The sequence below is a fragment of the Telmatherina bonti genome (genome assembly GCF_933228915.1).
Source record: "Telmatherina bonti genome assembly, chromosome: 7".
NCBI classification, from domain to species: Eukaryota; Metazoa; Chordata; class Actinopteri; order Atheriniformes; family Telmatherinidae; genus Telmatherina; species Telmatherina bonti.
The window spans coordinates 10,920,628-10,948,595 of record NC_136625.1 but is presented as its reverse complement, the minus strand read 5'-3'; the positions used below and the strand labels follow the sequence as shown (position 1 = coordinate 10,948,595).

General features: G+C 40.7%; 1 protein-coding gene across 3 annotated transcripts; it reads right to left on the bottom strand.

The window, feature by feature from the left end:
- Nucleotides 1–91: 91 nt before the first annotated feature.
- LOC306758615 (enhancer of polycomb homolog 1-like) lies at nucleotides 92–27,928 on the bottom strand. 3 transcript variants are annotated; one of them, XM_079243951.1, is made up of 15 exons: nucleotides 27,812–27,928; nucleotides 24,669–24,737; nucleotides 13,590–13,749; nucleotides 11,334–11,479; nucleotides 11,029–11,235; nucleotides 9,280–9,428; nucleotides 8,903–9,050; nucleotides 8,519–8,683; nucleotides 7,925–8,014; nucleotides 7,549–7,697; nucleotides 6,970–7,391; nucleotides 3,170–3,285; nucleotides 2,944–3,082; nucleotides 1,886–2,252; nucleotides 92–1,714 (listed from the first exon to the last, which is right to left on the bottom strand). In XM_079243951.1, the coding sequence occupies exons 3-15, from the start codon at nucleotides 13,687–13,689 to the stop codon at nucleotides 1,642–1,644; spliced, it is 2,271 nt and encodes a 756-aa protein (XP_079100077.1). In that variant the 5' UTR covers nucleotides 13,690–13,749; nucleotides 24,669–24,737; nucleotides 27,812–27,928; the 3' UTR covers nucleotides 92–1,641. The 3 variants fall into 3 exon arrangements, with proteins under 3 accessions (XP_079100077.1, XP_079100076.1, XP_079100075.1); XM_079243950.1 differs by lacking the exons at nucleotides 24,669–24,737; nucleotides 27,812–27,928 and adding an exon at nucleotides 21,817–22,150; XM_079243949.1 differs by lacking the exons at nucleotides 24,669–24,737; nucleotides 27,812–27,928 and adding an exon at nucleotides 21,817–22,150 and having other exon boundaries at nucleotides 2,944–3,285.
- Between the last annotated feature and the right edge of the window lie 40 nt (nucleotides 27,929–27,968).

Sequence of the window (27,968 nt, the reverse complement as noted above, 5' to 3'; positions counted from 1 at the left end):
AACGTTTAGCTTGAGGCGGCCTCGCCGCGTCACTGGAGGACAAAGAGGACAGAAAAAACAAAACAAACGAGACATGCTGGTCGAAACACATAATGCCCTGGATTTTTATTTCATTTTGTGACAATTCAAGAGGATTTTTTCCATGTGTGGTGGAAGGGACTACAAAAACAAAGTCGTCATGAATCAAACTGGGCCACTGGAATGGGCACTGGGATTGTGGTACAGACAAAGAAAAACTACAAGTAGCCTTGTTCAGTACCAAACTCTTCACAGAAGAGAACATTTTTTTTGTTTTATTTTATTTTTTCCCAAATGAAGGCACCCGATAAAGTGGTTCATGGCCTTTCAGCCTTCAGGTTTTTAAAAGTAGAGAAAAAGGTCATCAATTTTTTTGTTTTTTTCAATTCATACATGTTATTTATATAGAAGCTGGAATGATAAATGTCAGTTACTGCATTTAATTTTTTTATTCCCTTATAGCTTTTTATTTTTTTATTTTGATCAACAAGTAACAAAAGAATGAAGTCTTTCATGAGGGAATAAAAAAAAAATTATACAAAAATACTTAAAAAAAAATTTATAAGGAGATGTGGGGACAATTTAAAAAAAAAAAAAAAAAAAAGCAGCATCAATTGATTAAAAAAAAAATCATAGTGCTTAGGTAAGTCAGAAGCAGCAAAGTCTTCTGGGAAAGTCTTCATCCCCATTGTTTTGTTACTTGTCTCAGGAATAATATGTATGGAAGAGCTTTGTGGAGACTGAATAACCCACTGACAAACTGATGCCGACAAATCCACACCCGTCTCCTCCTGCTGCCCTGCACCTGAATACGTCTCCGTGGATTCAACATGACACACGGGGAACATCGTGGAAGGACGCCCGGCGAAGACGGGCAACCTCCCTGCAACGTACAACACACTGATGATTAAAAAAAAAAAACCTAAATAAAAAAGAGGGAGGGGCCAACTACAACAGCACAGGGAACCGGTGAGGGTGTAAAACTGGTGACATGACTAAAGAAAAGGGGGGATTTAACAAAACAAAAAACATACAGGAGACTTTTTGTAAACACGGCACAATAAATAGATCCAACAGCAGGTTCGGCACCATGCGTGATGACACATTTCTGCGGTCCAGCTTCATTCCTCACTCGCACCAGTTGCAGTTTGTCGTTTTCTCTTTTTAATTTTTTTCTCTCTTTTTTTTTTTAATATTTTGAGTGCAAAACATCACAAATGAACAATTTGTATTCAAGTAATGTTATATACAAGAAGGGGAGAGGGGAAGAGGAGGGGTGGGTTTACAAATATGCAGTACTGTACATATAATTGCCATATTAAGAATTTACAGACGATCTCTTATTAACAGTAACAAACGGGGGATAAAGGGAGAGAGAAGGGGAAAAAAAATTTGTATGAGACGAGCATTGCAATTAAGTCCCAAAACTGTTGCCATGGAAACCCAACCTTGCTGTGCTCATTCAGCCACCACTTGCATTCACGACTAACGAATGATGCATAGCACCTAAAGAAAGAAAAAAAAAAAAAAAAAAGAAGAGGAAAAAGTAATAAAAAAAAAAAAGAAAAGAAAAAAGAAAAGGGTGAGTCAAGCTGCCCCCCCTCCCGAGCTGTGGACCAGAGGCTACGTGACCTCCATGGCCACTGTGTTCTCTGATAAACTGTTCAGTGCTGGCTTGTCTTGTTCGTGATTCTCTCTGAGGAAAGAAGACAAAAATAAAAAACATTGTTAGCATCAATATTTCACCGTCATCCTGCAAAACACTTTGTGTTTTACTGTTTTGTTTCACAAACAAATAAAACAGAAAGTTTTAACTCTGATTTTCATCATAAATGTGGTTTCATCAAGTTTCCGCGGTTTTCCTCACCTGGGCACCATGTCCAGCGGGGACGCCGAGGCCGTGGCGACCTTGGGCTTCTGACAGTTGGCGGTTGCTGCGTGGGCGAGCTTTAAGGCGGATGTCGACATGGTGGTGCTCAGCGTCCGGGGGACGTGGATGCGCTTGCCGGCGGGAACGCCCAGACGAAGGCTGTTGTTGTTTCCCAGCAGGACCTGAGTGGTGGCGGTGGTAGTGGCGTTGGCAGGGTGGGCGGTGCCGTTGTTGTTACTGGTGGCGGAGCTGGAGGTGGTGGTGCTGGGGTGGAGCAAGGCAGACGCCTGGGTAGTGGTGAGAGGAGCCGGGGCGGCGGGGGATGGGGACGCTGTGCTCGAGAGGTTCAAGCCCTTGTAGACACCTGGGGGGTGTTAAGGGTGGGAAGGACCGGGCAGTGGTGGGGGAGGGGCGGGGGTGTGAAAGGGGGAGGAGTTTAAAATGTCAAGTTTAATCAAGAAATACCGTGGTAGAGATTTAAGGCAGACTGAACTGCGACTTCTTACGTCGTTAACTCTCAGAGTTTGTCAAGTTTTCATTAATGTGGATGAAAATCCTTCTAAAAAAGTTTCCGTTTGCATAGAAACACTGAATCTAAAAACTCGGCGAGGCAGAATCATAAAACAGGGATACCAGAAGTTAATTCCTCCACAGATTATCTGACTTTTAGTTTGTAGCAGTTTTATCTTTGGATTCAGTTTCCTCTGCAGATTAATTCCTCTTTTGTCTCTTTCCTCGGTTATCTCCACAACCTTTCTGTCTGAAATAACGGGATGGAGCGTTACAGGGTTTGTTCAGCCATCTGATCCGCTCTGAAACACGCTAAACCTGGAATTATTTTACCTTTGTGAGCTGAGAATATGACAAACAAGTAGAAATAAGTTTGCTTTAAATTTAAAGAGCTCTTCTAGTAAAAATATGAGTAGAAACGTTTTTGTCTCCAAATTCCTTTTAAATTTATTTTTTTAAGAGCAAAAGCGTTTCTTTCCTCTTATGACCGGGGGGCTAACAGAGCCTTCTGCTCATTCGTGTGGCCGAGTACCGAGACGTCGTACCTGAGGGAGGGAAGACACCGTTGACTCCGCTTCCCAGGGCCAGCTCATCCTTAGATTTCAGAGCCAAGATTTGGTCAGCGGTGACGAGGGCTGAGGCGGCAAACTGAGCACTGGCCTGGTCCAACGTGTTCACCTGGATCTGTTGGGAGAGGGGAGGAGCTGCTTTAACAACACGGATCAAAAAGACGCATCTGTCTGCTGCTGCTTTGCTGAGCTGGATACGGACCTGTGTGCTGTTGGCAGTGCTGTTGGCTTGTTGTTGCTGCTGGACTTGTTCCAGCTGGCATTTGTGCATCAGGGCCAGCTGCTCCTGATGCTGCTGGTACTGTTCAGCTGTCAAAGCTGTGGAGGACGAGAGTCTGGTTACTGATCAGGGAATATAGGTGCAAATAAAATGTAAGACAAAAGATCTGAAAACTTCACACTTTCCGCCTGGATACACAGACAGAATCATTTCATTTGTACAAAAACTAGGGGTGGGAAAATCTAATCGAAAAATTGGATATCGGGATTTTTTTGCTTCACAATTTTAAAATTAATTTTTTGTGAAAATTTTTTTTTTCCCTCAAACAAATAAAAATAATTCAACCTTAAATTTTTTGTCATTTTTATTGTTTTTACTGATCTTTTAGTCTTCTTGGGCATTATAGCAGCAGAATGATGATCTGGCTACTGTGTTGTTTTTTCCTAATTGAAATAAAGAAAAAAACAAAAAAAACAAACAAAACAAACCTACATTTTTTTTGTTTTTAATCTACAAAAATCTGCAATATCAAAGAATTTAAAGAACCGCAATTTAAATTGAATCGGGACAAAAGCATATCGTCACAGCCCTAACAATAATGGAACAAAAAGCATGTTTAGCTGAGGAAAAGTAAACTTGTAAACAAATGGAAATCCCACACATTGAATTAAACTGGAACATGGGGTCAGTAATGCCATCATAGAGAGTTTGTTTGGATTGTTAACAAGTTTAGTTGGAAAATGTTTTTTTCTTTTTTTTTTTACCCTCCTTGAAAAACAGCATTAATTTTTAACAAAATTGGACTTTCAGCCTTTCAAACAGCACTTAAGACACCCCGTCTGGTCTAAAAATGCAACATCTACTGCAGGCAGTTTTCTCCTAATGGTAAAAGGCAGTCATGCTTCATCTGGTTCTGCCAACAGGACCTTACTAACCCGGGAGAAGAAAGTTCAAGCCTGCTGGAATCAGGTTAAAATGACAGAATTACCTGTGTTTTCCCTTTCCTTATGATTCATTAATGGGATGGATCACAGACTATGTCCCTGTGAACCACCTCACACTTAAAGCAGCGCGAAAGGCATTTAACCTTCCTGTGAATGTCAGGCTTTTACCTCCACATCTTGAAGCTGAGAAGCAGGATCATGTGGAAGCAGAACATAAATAGCTCAAAATTCAGGGGAAACTAATCTGGCCAGGAAAGATGTGCTGGATGACTTTACAGCAGAAAGGACAAGGCGCACACAAAGCATTATAAATTACTATGACTGAAAATATACTTTTTGTGTGATAGTATTAATAGTAAACAGCAGACAAAAGCTGAGAAGCATCTAGTAAACCTGCAGAAAACCCCTGAAAGTAACATCAGATTACTGCTTTGACAATGATAAACAGTTGTGAAGATTTTCCAGCAGCGCCTAACACTCATACACTCATGCATCCGCAAAGCGGCAGCTAAATAATCCACACCCACTCAATATGTCGTGCTAGATAAGCCAGTTGTAGTAGTCTGACAGACCAATCACGAAGCATCATCTCATCGGGAAGCTCCTCCAGCAGGACGTGTTCATTTGCAACTCGGCATCAAGTAAAAACAGCATCAGAGATGAAGAATCAACACATCTATTAAAGGAAATTTCAGACTAACCACACTGGTCAACCCAGAATTTAACGTGTAGAATTAATCAGGTAAGAGGAAAGTAGCACTGCTGCCTGTCATTTAGCCTGTAGGTAACATGTCCTCCAGTCTTTCCTCACAAGCTGTCCATTGATTCAAAAGTCTTTTCTCACATTTCAAGGTATTAAGTGACTGTGCTTCGGTGGAATATCGATCTACTTCCTCCCTGTGTAGCTTTAAGCTCTCCATTTCACAAGATTTCTCATCAGTCTTTGCTCAAAGTCACAGCTCGTCTTCTGCAAACATCTCCATCTGGAAGTCACTTTGTGTTCACATCTCTCAACCCGACGTAGGGCTCCTCAATTATGACAGAAATTATAATCACCATTACTTTGAAACTTAGATCTCGATTATTTAACACAATTATCTAGTATTTTTAAACAACGCTGCGTGTCCTGGTGTTCGACGGTTTAGAGAAGATAAATAACATTGGTAACATTCACGATGTTATCTAAGACACAAGGAAGAAGTATTAAAACAGTCTTATTGAGGTGGACGGGAATTATTTCCTCTAACGGACCGTTAGCGAAGCTGTCATAACGTTATATTATAACCGTATAACCGTTATATTATAACCGTCTAATGCACGGTTCCGAGTTGTTTAATCTGCTTTTACCGCTTATATAGGAACTATTTTATGTTGGCCTCGATGTACGTTTCATGCCAAACAACCGCTGTCAGGCTACGGCACGTTTTCTCATTCACCTGTTAAAAGACGGTTGATCTGAACCAGCTGATTAACCCGTTGCTATGGTAACGCCCCGTAACGGAGGGATATTATAGTATTTAACTCACCGAACTGCGTATAAGAAAAAAATGCAGCCAGTTGTCACAGACAATGGTATAAACTATGTTTAGGTGAACTTCCACAACCTACTGCAGTTATTCTACATCGACCTGCAGCCGGAGCCGACAGACTGGCCGCCTGGGAGTGCTTTAGGACGGGAGAGGCTCCCTTCCTTACAGTAACTGCAGAACAATATGTGCCTTCAAGTCAGTCGCCAAAACACCAGAAAAGTCTCTAATAACTCCAGTAATAGTTGCTAGATTTGTCGCTTTTAACAAAAAAAAGTCTCCAGATTTAGCGAGAAAGTCGCCAAGTTGGCAACAGTGTCTGAATGAAAGCAAAGCGGCTGTGGGAGGAGTTTACAGCACAGCGCTGCAATGCCGGAGACGCTCGATTAGCAGCTGAAGACAGCAGGAGAGGAAACTGCAAAGAGAAAAATAATTGTACCCTTTTATTTTTATCATCGTTGAAACCTCAGATCGTTATTGAGATTAAAATCCGATTAATCGCCCAGCCTGAACTTGATGGCGTCTCATGTCATTAAAATATGAATAAAAAAACACTGCTCACACTTTCTGCAGACTAAACATCACTGTGACTCACACAGTCATCTGTTTACTTTCTTGGAAGAATTTTTTATTTGGTCTTTTTTTGTTGCCAAGTAGAAAATCGATAGGTGGCTGTTTTCCAAGCACATCAAAACAAAGCTCGAGACAGCATGACATCCAAAGGCCCTGGATGTCACGTCCGCCGGGGCCTGTGGCATTTCATCTGTATGCTCACTGCACGCCTCTGCCTCACACACCCCACGAATTTATCCATCAGATCCAGCATTAAGTAACACCTCAGGGATTGGGTGAGGTGGGGAGGGGAAAACTATGCAACAGCTGCATCAAATGAACAAATAACTTTCACAATGAAGCTGCGGAGAATTAGCCTTTTGCTACCGAGTTATTCTAAATCACTGCTTCCCTCCTGTCAATGTCAGCTAAAGGTGCTGCCTTTTTATTTCTCCAAATTTATCTTAGTTTGTTTCACGTTATAAGAAAAACTTCAACGGCACATGCAGCAGTGGCTTTACTTTGCAGCTCAACATCTGGACAACAGATACATTAAGGCCTACACATCGTCACCACTCTGGAACTACATTTTTCTAAAATGAATAAAACCGACCCACTAAAAAAAAACAAAAAAAAAAACGGATCAAAGCCAAAAGAAAATGAGGTGCTAGTGGTGTGTGTGCATGTCCTGCTTTCAATTACGTGTTTAAAGTCATCACAACAACACAGCCTGACAGAAAGGATCCAAAAGGCCACTTACCAACAACGGGCGCGGGTGCGGGGACGACCCTCGCCGGGCGTTGGGATCCGAACGGCTGTCCTCCGGCCGAGGCGGAGAGCGGGCGCTTTAGGCCGAGGCTCAGCCTCCTGAACAGAGGGTGGGCATTGTCCAGCTCGTGTAGTGGTAGTGTCCGTGGTCTAAAGTGCCTCCATCGGCATGACTTTATATTCAACAGTATCTGACTGAGGTCCGTGGAGGAGGGAGGACAACGGGGAACAGAGTTGAAAGAGGAACTTCTGTCCGAGGTATTCGTTTCTGAGGTACTGGCAAACTTGTCGGTGGCCGGCGAGCGCGAAGTAGCTGAAGGAGGAGGAGAAGCTGGAAGAGGCAGGTCGAGCATTTCTGGATCCAGTCCATAGAAAACGTCGTCGTAGTCCGTGCACGCCCTGTCCAGTAACACCCTGAGAGACAGAGGACAAGGTCAGACTCTGATGTCAAAACTCGCACTATTGCAAAGTCATTACTGGTATATAAAGTAAAATAGAGCACGTGGCAAAGTACTGCTGCAGAAGCAAAGTACTGACATATAGTTGTAGCAAGAAAAGGGCTCCAACTGACCTGCCGCCTCGTCCCACGCGCCGCCGAGCCATGCCCAGGCATCGGCGTGGCACGGTGAGCGTGGTGAGACTGTAGCGAAAGCGATCTTCTGCCAAACCACCTTCCCAGGGACCACACCACGGCCAACTACCCACCCGATCCTGACGAGCCTGGACACAGAGACGATACGGTTACTTGTAAGTATCCTCAGAAAAACTCAACTCCATCGAGGAAAGAAGAATTAACTTTAAATAGACTTTTTAGGCTTAAAGAAGATACATAAAAACAACATGACGACACCTCAAGACACAACGCAAGTTCCTTTAAACGCTCCATAATAACGATAACTTCATTACAGATTGTAAAAGTTCATCAGAAAGGTTGCGATGTTCCTTACAGCATAGTACTGGCAGCCTGCCTTCCTGCGGAAAGCGTAGGCACCATCTGGGTCATTCTCCTCCTCCGCTTCCGAAGAGCCTGAGTGCAGCTGTGGACACAAGAAGCCAGAGTTCAGCTCAAGTTTTACGCTCACCGTGTGGCACTGAGTGAATTCATCGGGACTAGTGCATTGCGGTACAACTCGTTGCCTTTAAGCTCCCTGCACTTGTGGACATATGGAGGTTTGGGGGGAGAATGTGTTGCAGTATCTGCTCAATGATGCTGCCAGCATGTGCGGTGTGATTTGTTGCTTAATATTAAACTTGACAGGGTACTAAATTCCCATCTATAGGATTTCTGGAGGCTGTCAGGGAAATATAATCTGCAGAGTTGAATTCCCTCTGTCGTGTCAGTCGCACAACCGTAGCGATCTTAGTTTTGGGAAGAATAAAATAATCTCTCGGTAAACCCATAAACCTGTTAATCATGTGCTCTCAGAGGAAAAGCGGCGTCTCTTCCGTGTAGAAGAAACATTTCTGAATGTTTGTTCAGCTGGGATAATACAAGCAGACATGAATGGCAGTTCATTCAGACGAACAACAGGTTTGTTTACCTGAGAGAAGGGCTCGTCATCCGAGCTGGGGAAGTCGTACTGGTTCAGGTCCTTGGCGTTGAAGACAACAGGACCTGGATGGTGGGGGGTGCCTGATGACAAAGGCAGCACCTTCTGCTTCTTCTCATACTTCCTCTTCTGCCGGGGAATTTCCGTCTTCTCAGGCTAGAATAAGAGAAGATCCGTGAGGACACAGCAGAACAGACAGACATTCATTTAGTGCTTTTCACTTAACAGCACCTACTTCTCGAAATCTTATTTTCCTTCCCATTTATCTTTATTTTCAACAAGTTGTTAAAATATTAGTGTTTAGAAACTCTCAGTAACACATCCAGGATAACGTTCACGCTTTGCGAAAAGTTTTGGTCCGAGCACTGGTCTCACCTTGGACTTGTAGTCTTTGAGGTCCATGTGCTCCTGGTGTCGGTACTGGTTGGTGAGAGGCACCAGGGGAATGATCTGCGGCCTCACCAGCGCCCGTTCAGCCAGAACCTCCGCCATCACTTCTCCACTAAAGTCTGACATGACATTCCTGGAAGGAACGGAGCACGAGTCAGTCCAAACGGATCAAATGTAAACAGCTTCTTACCACTCAAGCTGGATTAAAAAGAAAAGTCTCAAAAACATCATGCTCCAAAACAAGAACCCTCTGTTACCATGGTGACACATTGTTTACATTCAGAGCATCCCCCCCTGCCAGCTGTTTTTTTTGTTTCATTTTCGTGGTAATGTTTCGTGTGTGAAACATCAGGCAGACGTACCTCTTTTCAAAAATCTCCAGTGTGAGGTGCAGCAGCTCTCTCTTGCTCTTCTCCCTCCGCTTGATCATTTCCAGGATGGTGACAGCTCGGCTCAGATCCCTGCGAAGCTTCAGCATCTTCTCATAGGACGCCTCGTCGTTCTTACGGTTCTGGATGTTGAAGGAAAGTGTTTAAAATAAAAACCGACCCGTTAACAAGTCGACTTCACACGCACCATCCGCACCAAGACGGATTTAGACTATAAATAAAAACCATTTCAAATAAAAAGGAATTTAAAGAGTGTTTTAGGTTGTAGTAAAATCTGGAGGATATGAATTTTTAAGGAGCAGTGAAGTCTGGAAGTGAAGTCAGACATCTACGTATGCAGAGTTTCATTCGGCGTGAGGAAGCAACGGTCTTTAAGCAAGCAGTAAGTGAAGGTGGCAGCACATTAAAGTCTTTCTGGTTAAAGACATGGTGCACGATGACATGAGATTTTTCCTCATCCTGCCATAATTCCAGTTCTCTTTAGCCGAGTCAGAGGTGTCTTGCCATTTCTGACCACATTTTTAAAAACCAAAAAAAAAAAAAACCAAACAATCCAATAGTTAATTTGGATTAATCTTGAAGTGGTGTGTTTTGTCATTTCACAACTTTTTTCTTCCAGACCTTGAATAAAGCCAGATTGTTATGAAAAAGGAGTCTCTTATTCTTTTGCCATTAAACAGATTCACCGTAGAAAGCTTTTTCTTGTCTCCGAAATATATTTAGCTTTTTTGTTTTTTTGCCTTGTTGCTTTTTTCTTGAAAGTGTTACTAAAACCACATCATGATTATTTACAGACAGAGAATAAACCAAATCAGCATCTGTGTTATTTAACTTAAGTGTTAGTGAACATCGTGATCAACTTCTTCAAACGGCCTCTTGGTGGCACGTTTCTTCTTCACAACACAGAAGAGAAAAATCTGTTTCTACAGAATTAGTTTTCCACAACAGCAATTATTCTGAAAACCCTCAAACTCCACTTTCCGTACAGTAAATAATTTTTTAATCATAAATGAAGTCTAACAAGAGTCTCTGGATTTATCCAAAAGCTTTTCTGATTCTGCCACATAAAAAAAGACAAAACAGCAAATCACAGCAGATTACAGCTTGTGGAACAAAAACAGTGAAATCGACTGGATTCCACACACAGCCTCGATTCACATCAACTGAACAGACAATGTAAGGAAAATAATTTGCACTGTCATACATGGTTAACAAGTAAACAATATGCTGGTTATGTCTTGTTAAAGGTGATTGGCATTCAGCCCATCATGCTCAGGTATTGCAGATTGTTTCAGTCTACGTCACAGCAGAGGCATGTAAAGCGTTTACAGCAAAGCAAACTGGATCTGGCTGAGCTCCACAAAGGGAAATTTAATCACTGTGAAATTTATGGACGAAGGGAGGAAGCCAGTCTGCTGTGACAAAAAAAGATTCCCAGCAACAAGCTGCAAGAATGTACTCGTCTTCTCTTCAAGTCGATTTGAAACACAATACAGAACAACCTCAGATTGACCCCTCGTTCATTTTAACAAAGAAAACAAAGATCGACCAACAAAAATCCCATTTCAGCTATTCTGCAAGGATGTGGATATTTAGAAAACCACTGACTTCTGGGGAACGAACAAGAGTTTTTACTAAAGTTTGGAAGAAATCTGAATCGCAGCTGCTTTGAAACGACAAAAAAAAAAGAAAAAAAACCCACAAACACAAAGGAAGACCGACCTTCCTCGTCTGCATCTTCTCTGTGCGCCTTCGGAAGGCCACGTAGGGGTCACTGGTGCTGGAGCCGTCTCGCTTCTCCTGCTTGACGTTGGGGATGAGACAGTTTGCTTTGCTGTTTTTCCTTTTGCGGCTCCAGAAGTCGAAGACCTCCTTGATAAGCTCATCGTCCTCCTTCAGCAGCAGTTTGGCCTCCGGAAGACTCACGAGCTGAGCAGCAAAGACAGGAGTCATATTTTAATAAACATCCATCTGCCAGAACTTCCAGTACAACTATTTGAGGAAGAACAGAGACAAGCGGCGCTGACCTGCTGACCACTGCCTTTCTCCAAGCGGTCGATCATCTCTTCGAACTGCAGGCAGCTGATCTCCATCTTCTTTTTCAGCTTGTTGACGAAAGCCTCGTCTTCCGAGTCCAGGTCATAGTCTGGCTGCTCCGTGTCCAAGCTGAAAGCTGCGGGACAGAGTAAAGACTCGGCTCAACAGGTGTGGTGGTGTTACATCTAACACAACAGCAATTCAACCCAAAAATCCCTTTTATCCCTTAAAACCAAAGCTGAAGACATTTTGCCAAGCAGATAGGAGGACAGATTGATAATTCATTGACACACCTTGAATAAAAACAGCTATGCAGTCAATCTTTTGGTTTTAATCTTTTCATTTTAAGCATTTTTTTTTTCCATATGGCCACATGTTTTAACTAAATACAGACAGATGGTGTAAAGCATCTTCTCTGCAAACAGGCTTCGCTTTGTGTTTTAAGGATGCAAATGACTGCATGTGTGAAAGCACTAATAGTTGACAGACAGCAGCGAAGAAACTAAGCGCAGAGAAAATATTCAAAGACAGAAAGCTGGGTGAAAGCTTGGGAACCTTCACATCTATATTGTTATACGGTTAGGGATGAAAACTCCCAGGATGAGGAGGGAAAGACTACTTGGAGGTCATAAAAACCACCTACACTTGAGCAAATTTAAATTTCTGCTCGATCCCAGGAGTTTACATATGAATCCAACTATGAATAATAAAGTTTAAAGGTTCTGTTTACTTTTGCAATAAAAAAAAACCCCAGAGTCTTGTGCTGAGAAATGTAACTACGCCCGTTATGTCAGGCTATCTTAAAACATTTTGCTGCAGATCTTTTCAGCATAAAACAATAGAAAAGACAGAACAGCACACAACGGTAGTTCAGTCCAACCAGGAGCTGCTGGACTTTAAAGTGTTAATGATGATTATCAGGCTTAATTACACCAGGTTTTATCCTTTCAGGTAACTAAGGATGACTGGAGCTAATGAACAGTCAACATCTGGTGTTTATCCAGATGGTGACTCACATCTGCAATGAATTGTTTTCCCCAGTCAGTTAAATGACATTTAAAAACACCACTGAATCCATTTCCAGCAAAGATGCTGGGCTCCCAGAGCCACATGGCATCTGACTCGCCATCCCTGAAGCAGTCTGACCCGACCGCTCAGGTGGAGACTGCATTAATTCAGGATTAGAAAAATGACGGAGGTCATGTCTCATTACATCAAACTGCTTCAAATCCACAAACTTCTCCTCCAACCCCGAACAAGATGCTTAAAAGCTCACAGGCAGCAGCTTTTGTTTTAATTTAGCTGCATGTCTCAGAGCAAGAACATCTCCAGTATCAAATTAAACTCGCTGCCATCCAGCATGTACAGCTGCTGTTTTTACAATCACAGAAGAATCATTGTAGCTTAAAGCATTTGCTGCATCAGCTTTAAAATAATAACTTCACATTTAATTAAAGCGGCCACTCATTTTTAAGATACAGTGAATGGGATACGTGGTTACTGGTGAGTAAAACAGCAAATCTGCTTTCATCATGACATGCAGTATCTTTTTAGCGGAGAGTGACAGCACACCGTTAGCTAGAACACATCTAAATCTAAAACAGCATGAGGGCAAAAAATAAAGACCTGAAGTGAATTTTCTACACATCTCAAACTGTCAAAGCCTCTTAGAAAACCTTGAAATCAGTCTGACAGCTTCTGACAGGACCAAACATTTGTCATTTCAGCTTTTGACTGATAGCAGCGTCTGTGTTTGGGGGTATAGCAAATTGCTTTTCTTTGAGAAACAATCGTGGCAACTGCTTGTGACAGACATGTTACTGAGCTAAGCAATCTAGGAACCTCATTTCCTCCGACGTTAGAGAACCACACAATCTTCCAAACTCATTTAGTTCGGCAAACATGGAACAACGCAGTAGAAGTTAAAACATGTGACAGATGCTATTAAACAGGTGAACGGCGACCAGAAACACACTACTTCACCAAATAAAGATCAACACAGCGGTGGTATCATTAAACAATCCCTGATGTCACATTTCTCTAGCTAGGAAAGCTCTTTATTAACTTATTTAAAAAGGGACCAGGGTTTAAATATCAGCTATGTTGCTCTTAAAACAATTTTAAGTTGCTTTAATTTAAAAACAACTCCAGCAGAGCCAGATGAAACCAGCCCAAGTCACCAGTCTGCATCATTACTCATTTTAATCTTGTATGTTTCATTCTTCCACTGAACACAGTCCACTTACGCTGTATGTGAATTAGCTGCTTTGGCATCTTGTAGTCCCCAGGGTAGAGGGAGTCATAGTAGGTGATGTTGCTCTCTGCCTCAGGAACCGGGATGACCATGTTGTCCCGCTTCTCGCCATAGACCTGCTGTGCCGAGATGGCCCGCTGGAGATGATGTTCCTGCAGAAAGGAAAAACAAAGGTAAAGGTAAGACACCTGGACCAAAGGAAGATTATTTTAAAAATATGCAGGAAGTGTTCATCTTTGAGCGTCAGAAACGGAGTAGTATGGGGGTTTTGTAACTCATTTTTACTTCATGTTGTCGTCAAACTTCCACCTAAACATCTCCGTTTACAGAGATCAGAGATTCTAGGAGACATGTTTACATGGACAAAGTGATCTGATCAGTTCTGTGTTTACACGATAGAAAGATTTAATACGATCATATCGATTTTTATGTGTACTGGTTTGGAAAATAACTTTCTAAACAACTTGTTTTAAGCTTTTCACCGTCAAGCTGCTAAAAAATCCTGAACTCCTTCAGAACTTTCCAACTAAAACATACGCACCCAAGTCCAGTTTTGTTGCAGCTATTTTCTAATCTTTCCTGAAACTCATCCAACATCCATGTGGCTCAAGCATGTGCAGAAAGAACATACACCACTAACAACCAGAATGAGAGCAGACATGAATATGTTTTCCTCTTGATCTCCCAACTCTGTGGAATATTAATCCCAATCAAGGTGGGATGGATAAGGCGAGGTTTTCACACCTTGTATTTGTGTTCCTATTGGGACGTTTCATTGGCTCAATACTGCTCCATAAACGTATCTAACTGGTGTGTGACGATATGCTTTTGTCTAGGGGTGGGGAAATCTAACCAAAAAATTGAAAATCAGGATTTTTTTTGAGTCACAATTTTAAAATCAATTAAAAAAAAATCCACTATAAAAAATTTTTGTCATAGTTTTTATTGATCTTTTGTGTTCTTGGGCATTATAGCAGCAGAATGATGATCTGGCTACCGTTGGGTTTTTTCCAAAGACGAGCCCAAAAACAAAAAACAACTAAGTTTATACATTTTTTTGTTTGTTTCTAATCTACAAAAATCATCAATATTGAAAAATTGTGAGAATCACAATTTAAATAAAATCGTCACCCAAAATATTGGAATTGAATCGGGACATACGGATATCATCACAGCCCTACTTTGTCCCATTTCGATTTAATTCCAATTTTTTTGGTGCTGATTTGATTTAAATTGCCTTTCTGACAATTCGTCCATATTGCAAATTTATATAAGCTAAAAACAAAGAAAATGTACAAAACTTTAATGTACTGATGACGTACCAGTTTGCATGCTAATTTTAACAACAAACTGGTGTAACTCGTCCCTCTTGATCGGAATGAAGTTTGGATCTGAATACAATCAAAATCTTCCAAACAGCATGTTTAGAAGAAGCCTTTTTACTTCCTTCACTCTTTAACATGAACACTTGTGTCCACTCAAACATGACAATGGCTTTACCAACATCAAAACAAACACAAGCAGATCACTGCTCCTCCCTTCAATAAAGCAGACAAATCAATACCTGTCAATAACTGGCTGTTGATTCAGTCATTTGCTTAAAAACTACTACATTCAAGGATTTTTTTTTTAAAAAAAGTGTGAAGTTTAAAAAAGATTTACTTCTCGCTTAAACAATGGTGCGTAAAAGTTATTGAAAAGGTCTGAGCAGAAACCACACAAGACCAAATGAATTCAGCTTCAACAGCTTTTCAAATCTCTACGCCAACATCGTCATAAACAAACTCCCATTAAACCTAAACGACATACTGGTTGACTCAACTTTCCAGTTTTCCCTGAGGGTCCACCACATGTGACTGAGGGACATCCAGTCTCTCCAGTAGTAACATGGTGAGAGGTCTTTATGCTGCACACTGACAAAGACTTCATCAGAACATTACACTTCAGACATTGATAGAGCCCATGTCTGCCAGTATTGATCTTTGTCTGTCCCATTTTAAATCAGAAAACATCCTTAAATGAGAATTATTGCTTTATTGTGAACTCACATAGATTAAAGTCACATAAATTTGATGAGAAGTAATTTTCAAGTGACTTATGAGATGGGAGAAAGTACAGGAAAGCACACACCAGCACATCAACCACAATCAAGAAAGCTAAAAAGGAATTTGCAGCATTAAATGTGGAGAGAGAAAAAAAAACTGATTGCTTGAAGTGGAAAAACACTTTTGTTCACAAACACTACCTACTCTCAGATTACATCAGTTTTAAATGGTTTTTCATTCTTTTAAATGAACTTCTTTTGCTTTCTTTCCTAGAAGGAGACAAAGAGGTTGGAAGGAACCCTGGACTACTTTGCAACGGTTATCTACAGAGCACAAACGTGGAGGAAAGCCCCAACAGCATTTTCTGCCCAGAAATGTTTTGTCATTTAACCTCATCTATCTGCCACCTGCTTGATAAGAGCCAAACTGAGACGTGATATGCCTGAGGGATGGGGAACAAGCTCCAGGGCTGCCTAACTGGTTTACTACAGGGCTGCTTGTCAGTAGTAGAGGAACTGTTGGGCCAAGCCGGGCACGGAGCCACTGGCAGGCGGTCTGTCAACAAGGCAGCGTGCTGCAAGTCTCGTACAGACTCTCAGGAGAGACGTGTGCTCCCATTGTTTTTCCTGAGGCTGTGAGACCAGAGGGTGGTGGTGGGGAGGGTTATTTCTGTCTACTGAAGCTAGACGGAGTGAGTGAGTGACTCAGACAGACGCTATAAATGGGAGTTAGGGGACTTAATGTATCGACAGTTATGAAAAGTAACTGACCACTGCCAAAAAACAACTGGTTTGGCATGGATGCATTACTGGTGCAAAGAGGAACTGAACAGTCTCATTTACACATTAATTGTAAAACCTCTGAACACTAAGTCTACGTTGTAAAGCTAGTGTTCACATGTCTAAGCTTTCAAACTAGGTTTAATCTTCCCCATACGTTTGTATCGAAGTGGATCTGATGGGTTTCCAGCAAACGCTTTATAAGTTAGGTATTGCCAGTAGTTTAACAAACTGGAGCACTGACAGGGTGAAATACACCTGGAAACAGCTTAATCTACAGCAGTTTAATCAATGATCATTTTTAAGAAGCTTTAATTTCACATTGTAAAAAAAACATCTGTCAGCTCCATCTTCCCTTAAATTCAACAACAGACTGATGGATGGCAAAAGACAATGAAAAACAACTAGACTGGGTGTGCAAATGCCTTAAAAGCAACAAACACTGAACTTCTGTATCGCCGCCTGCCATCAACCACACAACTGAGACCTAATTATAAGGGTTTGGTGTTAAAAGTCTAATAAATACAAATGTATGTGTAATAGAGTAAACAAATTGATAATGTGGATAGAGGTGTACTAGAAGATTTGTATTATAGATAATCAAATATATAGGTTGATTTCCAATTATGAGTAAGCATATTTTTGTGCATAAAAAGAGTGTGTATTACAGTAAACTGTTTATATGATACAATGTATTATGGTAAAGTACTGGATACAACATGAATGGACATGACATGCATGCATTTAGTATGTAAAAATGGATGTAAAGAGATGGATTTGAATATGTAAATAGCTTGTATTCCAGGATTGAACAGAAGTGCTGTGTAACTTCTCCAAGTTTTTATTTTTTGGATGTTATAATTGTGCCGGACCCCAGGAAGAATGGCTGTAGCTTACTACAGCTAATGGGGATCCGAAATAAACTAAAGTCTATTCTAATGACACATTATGCGTTCTACCATCTTACGTCTACATCTCATCTCTTCCAACAAATCTTTGTCATCTGCTTTGTAGTTACCGCTACAGATGCTGTTAGTAAACGCAAGCATAGCTTCTGTCATGATTCAGAACAGAAACCCACCTTGTATCCAGACACCAAAATACTATAATATATATTTTCAGCTTCCTAAATTAAAAAAATAACCAAAAAGCACTACTTTGATAAAATCTGTGTCTATTTGACATTTTGACGTGTGATGGTGCACATTAGCAATGTTGATTTTGTATCTTTACCGCTGTTCTCAGATATTTTGGCTTTCAGACGCTTGTGCTCCACCTCCGTCCCTCTGTAGTAAAATTTTATACATGGAAAACTTTCATGGCAGTTGCATAAAAAGATAAAACTGCTGCTTTATAAACCAGTATCCCCATTTGACCGGTTTTTCTACATGATAAACAACTAAAACATAAAACCAGTCAAACACAGCACAAATGCACATGAATTAGTCCAAACATATTTAAGATAATCTTTCCATGCGAGCTGCTGCCCCCCGTTCAGAACCACACTACTGAGTCGTACAGGACTGTTACTCCTGTGCATTACCTTCACATTTAAGATAGAGTTATTAATGGATTAAAACTACAGCTGATTTTAGTGTCATCCTGCATATCATTAGCAACAACTGAGGAAGCTTGATCAAGTTTAGCAACAGGTTTCACATCAATAAATTATGTATTAATCCAAACTGAACATGAAGCCATAATATGGCCAGAAATAAACAAACATAACGAATGACGGTACTCTGACAGTCTTACAGCAGGACGAACCCAAAACAATCACTCACTCTCTTCAAAACAGCATGATAATTCAAACTTTACAAAAGCTACGAGGGTTTTAAACCAAGGATCCTTGACACTTTCTCTACGCCTTAAATACAAAGCAGGGAGCTGAAATGATTTTGTGGTTATGATGGTACGATTGAAGAGGAAAAAATTAAGATTCAAACTAAATAAACTTAAACCTTTAAAGCCTGACTCATGAAAGGGTATTTTTTGTTTTTTGCTCATGGGGATCTATATTTATGATCTATATTTAAATTAAATATAGATCAAATTTAAATTAAATTTGTCATGCAGGCCTTTATAGGATTAAATGTTGGAAGAAGTAGAATTCACATTACTGTAAACACTTTTTAAAGTGAAACTTTTCCAGTACAGTAGCTGTGTGATTGCATTTACATACAGCCATGCCTACAATCTACTAAATTAAGCCCTGAACTAAAGATAGGACAAGATTTCTGCTTTTCCATTCAGGTCTTCCCAGAGGAAGCCCACGTGCAGAGCGATAAACCTCATGTTTAACCTGTCCATATCATCTGGTGTGATGTCTTCTGTGCTCCTGCTCTTGCATAACCTTCATGCTCTCACATGATTCCCACTGAATCACTCCCCCAAGTAAACACCCCTAACATTAGGGCTCTCCACAATAAGTTAAAATCCACAAAGCCTGGAGGAAAAACACGTCAGCTGCCAAACCCAGTCAAGCTATGCGTTTGTTTACTTATTCGGCCGCGGCCATTTGCCTGGCGATAAATAGACTCAGATTGAGGTGAAGAGTCAAAATACACAGCATTAGTCTCCCTTTCTCACATACACACATGGGATTCCTGAAATAGCTTTCTAAAATGACCACATCGATCACCGTCAAGTGTGCTGAGCAACCCATAGCCGCCTTCAGATTCTCCAGCCGTCCCCTTTGACAGCTACTGTCCCAGACATTGTAAATGCCATTTAGCATGATGGACAGCTGCAGGGGATCGTCTGGCAGGACTGTCGAGGGACGCAGAGCAGTTTGTGCACAGCGTGGGAAGGGATGTTTAACTCAAAAGGTGCAAAGCGAGGTGGGAAATCACCGACGGCCTTGTGAATTAGCACTCTAGAGGGTTCTGGAAATGTTCACAATTACACAATCTGATTTCTTTTGTCATATTTAGGAGTCGCTATGGCTTTGATTTATTAAACAGGCAAACTTCCTCTAGTATAATATCCAGGAATCTGTCTGGAGGCCGGTGTAATTTCCCCCGCGGTGCACACATTCATGTCGATGCTAAAGTGTCAGCGTTGAAAGGCGAGCTGGGAAATGGTCACTACAACTTTTAATTTCACAGCATGTAGGCGGCGGAGACTTTGGACAGGTGACGTGCCCCATATTCCCACCCAGCGTGAACCTGGTGGCCCGCCAGAACGCATCCACGCATGTGTGTGTGTGTCAGCGCGAGAACTGTGTCTGGCAGCGAGGCAAACACAACAGATGCTTGTGGGTTCCCACCGGGCCACAGACACTGACCTCGCTTTTAACCAAACGTAAACACAAGACAAAGTGTCTGACCTAAAACAAACAAGCTGCACGTGCTGCAGGAATTTCAGCCATGCCGACTCTTAAGTTCAGCTACACTACGCTCACACACACCGCATGCACGTCACAAAACCACACGCTGGACTGAGATATGCCTTTTACAATCAGAAAAAAACACAACCCAAGCCTGACAGCAGCAGAGACGGCGAGGCTCTCATCTCGAACGCTTAACAGTTCAATGAACACAAAGGCTTGAACTTACAAGCTGCTCTGTGGTCTGAGCCCACTATCTCGCTGATAAAAGCTTTCTATTAGCCCAAAGTCAGGAAGTACAGGAGCGCCACACACTCACGCTTCAGACCACTCAACACCCACAGAGTTGTCGGTGTGGTTGGAGCGGTGGCAAGTCAAATTCGCAAAAGCTGCTGCTTTCTGAGAATACTTTCAAGATGCTGCTCAAATAAAAAAATTGACTTTCCACTTTGGGGGTCAAGTGCATCTGCAGAAAAGGTCCCACGCTGCTCCTCATGTGGATCAATACGCATCCCAGAGGAGCCCTGCAAAACATAAATATGTGCACTCGCGGCACAAACGAGCTGAAGCAACAGTACCTGATGAGAAGGACTCAAAACATACTTAGAAACACAGTCTGACACAGATATTCGTAAGAGACAGCGGTTGGCACGCAGCAGGCGGTGGTCCATGTCTTACAATAATATAACTGTTACGTAATCAAACACTCCAGCTGAGCAGAGTGCAGACTTTGATGTGTTAGCACCCCCACCACACACACACACTTTCCCGCCACCCTGATCTCCTCCACAGGGCCACGTGCCACTGATCTGCCAGCCCACTGTGCCATCTGACACACTGAACCCCTGACACCAAGCCTCCACAACACCGGCTGCAGCACACTTCCAGTGCATTACAAAGAAAAGTCTCCATCCAACACACACACCCTTAAATTAAACCATTAGTCACGGCTGCTGGCTCACCAGCAAAGCAAACCCCACGGCTTCTAACAAATGAATAATTGAGTCAAATAAAAAATGGGAAAACAGACAAATTTCCACAGGGTATGTGTAGTTTACAAATTCTCCCTGTAGCATCAGAACAAAAAAAAAAAAAAAAAGTGCTTTATTCTCTCCCTCAAAATGCAAACACATGCTCTGTATACACACACACATCCCTTCATATTTCATGATAAAACACAGTGAAATGAATTTCCTTTATGTCTGATTTTAAACCGCAAAGGGGTTTGAGTCACATATTTTATGTTGGAAACACGCTTCATAAATAAAGTCTGATTGATTGAGATGTTTAACAACCCAACAGCTTCTCTGTAAAACCACCTCACAATCCCACCAGTGACCTGCAATGGAAAGTATACATAGTTTCAGGGAAATCCCTTCTGGCAAACAGGAGATTAAATGACACACCTGTCTGACAGCTGCACAAGCCTACATTAACTCCTCAAACTGTGATTAATTCAGCTATTGCAGTAGTTTTAAAGCAGATGCATTGAATTCACAGACACATGCAGGTCAAGTATGCAAAACGCAGCATGGAAATAAATAAAATATGAAGGACATGATCATAATTCCCTGACAAAACACACTATTAAGTATGTGTTTTTTTGCTTTTAAGAGTCTCTCACAGACTCAAAGATGCGTTTCTCCCCGCATGCATGGCGGTAATGTTGACATTTCTGTCACAGTTGCCACATAATGTGTCCCCTCTAGCGCCCCCTTGCTCCGTGCTCTGCAACTACGCCAACACAAGGCCCCATCCTGACAGACGACACAAAATGTCGGAATTGCTCAGGTCACATGACTCCTTTGTACTTTGAAATTCACCTCACGAGTAAATATGAGGCTCAAACCTGGTAATTTCACCCAATATAGTTTCATTGTATCCCCGTTTTACCAACGGGTCCATAAAAGTCCCATATATGAGGCATTTGCAGCAGAAATCCGTCGTGTTTCTCCTGAGAAAATTGGCGGCCATTTTGTGAAAGCTTGCGCAGAAAAAAAGGAGGGCGCCTCTGATCGTGTAAAAAAAAAATATAAAATGTAAAATTTTCAAATTATCAAAGCATACCGATTCCTCTTCTTTCTCCATCCCCGTCGGCATCTGCGGCACTGCCCGGTTAATGGATGCATATTCGTGTAGGTCGGGTAAATCCTCGCAGCGGAAGACGGGTAGCGGCTTGGAAGCGTCCAGCGCCCGCGCCCGAAACGACAATTTACTCATTTTTCACAATTCTTGATGCAAAATAAATCTTTCCGATCTCCTGGTGTTAACAGCGGTGTCGAGTGGAGCTTTCATGGATGTTTCTGTCAAGTTGATCTCTATGCTAAGGTTCGAGTGGTTCTAGGTTGTATTTAGGGCGTCGCCAGCGGAGCCGGGGGAAGGCCCGGATCTTGATAGCTCTCTCTCGGACTGTTTTTTTCCGACGCTCCGCTCCCTATCGGTGGTTCAGTGCGCCATGGACAACATGGCGGACATTTAAAACTCTTTTGCTCTGAATCGCTCGGAGCGGTCCAACCCCCAGTCAGCGGACCGACCATTCCCACGCGGTCCCGAGCGCTTGCGCGGTGCCGGGGCTGGGGGGGTAAGGCCCCCACCTTTCTCCAAACTAACTCCTCTTCACAGATACACACATATAAATAAATTATTGAAATAAATGCTGAGCATGGACCAACTATGTACTGATTAAATAACTTAATAAATAAATATTTGTGATGTTTTATAAGCTAAAAGTGTTTTTCAAAGAAATAAATTTCATCGGTAAAAAAAAATAAATCTTGAAATATATACAGTTTTGCTCATATTTATTCATACCCTTTCATTAAAGAAGGAAAAAAACTGTAAAATAAGTTTTAAAAAACCAAACAAACAGTAAAATAAGCTGAAATTGACTACAGTAATAAATTAAAAATTTTATGAAAATCCTTACATTATTTTTTTTTTTTTTAATTCTGGTTTAATAGAAATATATATATATATATATATATATATATATATATATATATATATATATATATATATATATTTTTTTTTTTTTTTTTAATCGAACAAGATAATTTATTACATATTACATTACTCAAACTAATATTTTATTCAACAATCCATATGTATTCATTCCCTTTCATTAAAGAAAAGGCTGAATTTACAACAGTCATTCAAATAACTGGAGACTTAAAAAAGGAACAATAACTAAAAATTTGCAAAAATATAATCTAGTAATATAAGACACTGTTTTTTCATTTAATTGAGTTGAAGAAAGAAAAACCAAATTGGTCCTGGACAAATTAGAGCACGTTTCTGTTGAACAGTGGGACAAAATACCTGTCAACAGGTGCAGAAGTCTGACTGAGAGGAACAGAAAACACCTGACTGGAGCAGAAACATTAAAGGATTGTTCAACAACATATTAGTCTATGAGTGATGTAATATGTAATAAATGATCTTATTTGTTTGCTTTTTAAAAAAAAAATATTTCTATTGAACCAAAATAATGTAATGATTTTCATAAAACTTTTGTTTTTTTATTACTTTTGTCAATTTCAGCTTATTTTACAGACAGTTGTGTTTTTCTTAATGTTTTGTTTTTTTCTTCTTTAATGAAAGGGTATGAATAAATATGAGCACAACTGTATTTTGTTATATTTAAAAAAAATATATATATATATTTTCAATTAAATTCTATTATCTCTGATATAATAGCATAATCTGTAATAATACATCTGATGTAATAATACATCTGAAATATGTAATCAAAATAGGAAAAAACATTTTTAGGGTAAAAACTTTATATTAATCCTGCAACCAACAATGGAATATAATAATCTTTCATGTTTTAATTAAAAAAATAAAAAGTATTTCTTCAAATTACAAATGAAATGTCAAACTATAATAATCCTACAAACTACTAAAATGAAAATAACATCTAACAAAACAGTCTAATCTGTGGAAGTAAAATAAACAAAAATTGTAAATAAACTAATAATTCTACAAAAAACAATAAATAAAACAAGTTTATTCATCTGTATATATAAAAAAAAGTTTGTTAATATAATGTTCATTTAATTTTAACTCTACATAGGAATTTCCTGCTTAGCTTTCACCCTGTCAAGAAAGAAAAAGACAAATCAAAACAAATTTTCTACCACTCCATTCTCACTATGGTGATTCAGTGTACTGTGCTTTGATGGAAAACTGGAGTAACAAGACCATCAGCTTGAAGCCAACGCCTCGCATACCACAGAGTAACGTTTACCGGCTGAACTGTTCAGACCCACTCACCCTTATCTCGATGCCAATTATCCCAAACATAAGATCTTTATTCCAGGTGAAACACTGCAAAGTGTGCACAATGCTGCCTCCCTCTGGCCTCACATGCACATGAGCCAACATGCATGTTTGTATGTGGTACAAAAAACACATTTATGGCTAATCTCAGTAGGCTGGAGCATTTGGAGACAGTCAGACAGGAAGTCTGCACAAACTGGTCTCCATCATGGACAACTCATCCATCCATTATACAATACACTGGAGGGACAAGAGGAGCTCTTTCTCAGACTGTTGAAGCTCCGCGGCCATAAAGAGGTTCAGGAAATCAGTCCTTATGTTTGCAATAACTCCTCCATGTGCAAAAGGAGATCATCATCTCTGCACTGAAGCAATATCTCTAATGCATTATCATAGTTGCACAGTCTGTATATACAGGCTATTTTATGTCATATATTGGATATATATACTCTTGTGTTATACATCTGTTCTTTATTGATGTTAATCTGATAATAAAGCACCTATATATCCATCTAGAGAGCCTACCGTCTGCCTTGACCTCATGGTTTTGAAGGACATAATACACACCCATAATATTCAAATCAAACACATCTAGTCGGATAATTGAGCAGGGTCAGAATAACATTTAACAGCCCTACCTGTTGCTGGTGCCACTGTGTTCATCCAGGGTCCAGCCCGAGTAGCGCATCTTCATTTTTCATCATTGCCTGTGAGTAAAGTAAAGAGAGATACTCAGCGAACACTTCAGATTTCAGTGGTTTATGCAAATACAACACTTTAAAAATATCAAGTGATTCCTTCCCCAACTTGCAACATGGAGAGTTTCTAACGTGACAATAAGGTTTGGCTGAGGATGATGAGAGCAAAGATAAATCATTTGCAAATGCCTGATCACACCTGAGCGCCACCTGATGACTTCCAGATCACTGGCAAGGGACATGGATGAGGAAAGGGGGTCAAGAAGATGGGAGGATTAATGGGAATAGAGATGTCAACATTACTTAAGATCACATTTAATTGCAGTATAAACAACACAAAGATCCCTCCAAACAGCCATAATTCATAAAAACCTGTCTTACCTCTACAAACCACCTTTGTCTATTCATAAAACAATCCGACTTTATTCCAGACACACACACACACCGCTGCAACTCTTCACTAATCACCTCCGAGCTGCGAAATCTTCACCTTTTATTTCCCTCAAACCATCAAAGTGAGCCATAAGAAGTATGTATGGTTTATGGATAACATATAAATTCCTGGTTTTTGTTTTTTATGACAGTTTTGTCTGTAATGACTGTGGATTTGGTCATTTTCTGTGCAAGTGGACAATAAAATATGATCTTATCTGACAAAGTGACTTGAACACTTATGGCATTATAGTTTGCTGATAACTTACATTTCTTCATCATCACATCACACTCTAGTTTTGCATGAAATTTCACACGGTGCAAGCCTGATCTGCCTCTGTTACGACCTACCATGCCAGCTCAGCATGTATCAGAAGCAGGTAACTCAAAGCCTGTAAGCCTGATACTGAGAAGGAGCATCTATACATCTAATTACTGACCTGTTTGCTGGGAGTTTCCACTCATGTTGTCCACGGACAAACATCATCTGTGTTTCTTACTGATGCTGCATTTGACATTATCAGCCTGGTTGTTGTCAAAACAAGACCCACCAATGACTTCAAAATGTCGATTTAACTATTTCTATGTTTATTCTTATATGTATTAAAGTTATTTTTCTCAATTATTACTGTACCAATGGGATTTCTTCACACTGAATTATAATTTCATGAAACTCCACATGCCAAGTGTTTACAAACATTTAAAGGGGTGCTATTATGGTATTTCGAGTAGTCTGAGCTTTCTACAGTGTTGAATCCTCATCAGACATGTGAACGGCAGTTTTTTATCACCTAAACGCATGTTTGAGTTTGAGTTCCAGCACTCTCTCCGTTCAGTTTCCATGGCGACAAAAAACGCGTCGCTTTAGAGAGTTTTTTCTACTTGGAAATCCTTGTGACGTCCCGGGGGATAAGGTTCAGTGATTGGTTACCTTCTACTGGTTAACAAGGGCATGTACAAATACATCAGGCGGGTGGAAAACGTGGGATAAAGTTATTTCCAACGATGGCTGGTGACTCGATCAATCCCAGCCCTTCTGGTCTCAGAAATAAAAATGAATTAGCCTGAAATGCACATAATAGTTCCACTTTAAAGAAAAGAAAAATAAAAGAAAACTAACCATCTGTCAAGGTGTTTCATGTCTTTCTTTTGCTCTACACATGTGTTTAGATGCAGGTAACCACAGTGCACAACAACGTGGTTGCTCAGTGCTATTAAACATCCAAAATGAAACCAAAAAATTCCTCCCATCATCAAATTCTTCTCACTAGTTTAAAGCAGCTTATATATATATATCAGTTTCTAAGCATTATAACATTATCAGCTCTGCACGTCAATCCCAACAGCGACAGTCAGCTGAATTCAGGTCGCTCTAAGATGGTGCAGAGATGCAGCACTTACAATTTGAACTGTAATTTGACAAAATAAGATGAGTTTCAGGGCAGTTTATGGGTGGAGCCATGAGGTTATGGATGCTTGATACGAGTTTGGTGGCACATACAGGGTACTATATTTCATGTTAAAACAGCAAGACTCAACATCCTTACTTTAGGTACTATAATACCGTTTTATATTGTACAAAAGACTTCAAATTCTCTGAATTTTCTGGCTCCCAGACAGGGCTGGTTGTTTCCAGATATAATAACCTAAACTAACTCAAATGATCTAAGTCTTCCGGGTCTCTGACTTTCATATTAAATCTTCTAAAAACACAATAGTTTGACCTTAAAACACAACATAGCCTGAGCTAACAGACAAAAGTACCCATGTGGGTGGGGCTTGTCCCACAAAAGAAGAGTTCACACAAACACAGGAAGGCACCAGAAACTTCATCTAATGGTTGCCTTTACAGCTAACCTGCATGACAAAGAGAGTTTCTTCCAAAAGAAAAAAAAAAAAAAAAAAGGGGGAGCTTGTAAAGAGAATTATCAACACATAATAATCAGTGTCATTGAGGGAGTCAAGAGGGAGCTGTTATCCAGGTTTCAACCTCATGATCTTCCCCTGGGTGTGTTTTAGAAAGAGGGCTTATAAGATAAACCATAAAGGGACATTTGAGAGGTGAAGTGCATGATCCAGAGCAGTGAAGGCCAGGCCAAGCAGTTCCCTGGTAGACCACAGGACCAGCCTGGCACTGTTTAGCCACACACCCGAGGCATATGATACCCCCCCCCCCACCTCCCTGCCCCCTCCAAATGTTACATTTCAAACATGATAATAAAAACTCCCAGTAAGAAATAGCCTCATATTAACAACTAGCCTCCTTTGGGCTCCACGCCCCTGCATATTTTTCACGTTTTCACCCACAGAAAAATGAACCATATCAGTTTTCCGACATTTTCATTTCCCTATGATTGTCACAACTATTGAATTTGATTAATCTTTTCAAGTGCTGAACATCATTTCAACCCTGTAAACCCATCGTACCGCCATCTACTTGCTCGGAGAGCTGAAAAGTGAGGACAAACTTGTGGTTTTTGGTGCTGAATCGTCTCCAGCTGACCAGCCAGGAATTTGATTGCGTGTATGAAATCATCTGATGCCAGAAAACACTAATCACGATGGGCCCCCCCCCCTCTTTTTCCCCCCCCCCCCTTCCTTCTTTGGCCGACCATCGATTCAAGTTGAAAACATGACAGGAAAATACTCACCAAGTCGATCGCTCGGCATATGAAGAGGCTTTCAACACAGATGGGCAACATTTCTGCAAGTCAGGAACTTAGAGAGAAAAGACGACAAGCAACACGACGCAGCTAGCCACAACCGGAGCTAGTTGTTCCAGCAGCTTTCAGAAGAAAACCCAGACGC

Bases quoted from the DNA above. Each gene is read 5' to 3' on its own strand.
- LOC306758615 (XM_079243949.1), bottom strand. From the start codon at position 21,969: ATGAGTAAATTGTCGTTTCGGGCGCGGGCGCTGGACGCTTCCAAGCCG. The intron at 13,750-21,816 runs GTATGCTTTGAT...TCCTTTCTGCAG, and splicing joins TGGAGAAAGAAGAGGAATCG to GAACATCATCTCCAGCGGGC. The intron at 2,253-2,943 runs GTACGACGTCTC...AACACCCCCCAG, and splicing joins CGGTGTCTTCCCTCCCTCAG to GTGTCTACAAGGGCTTGAAC.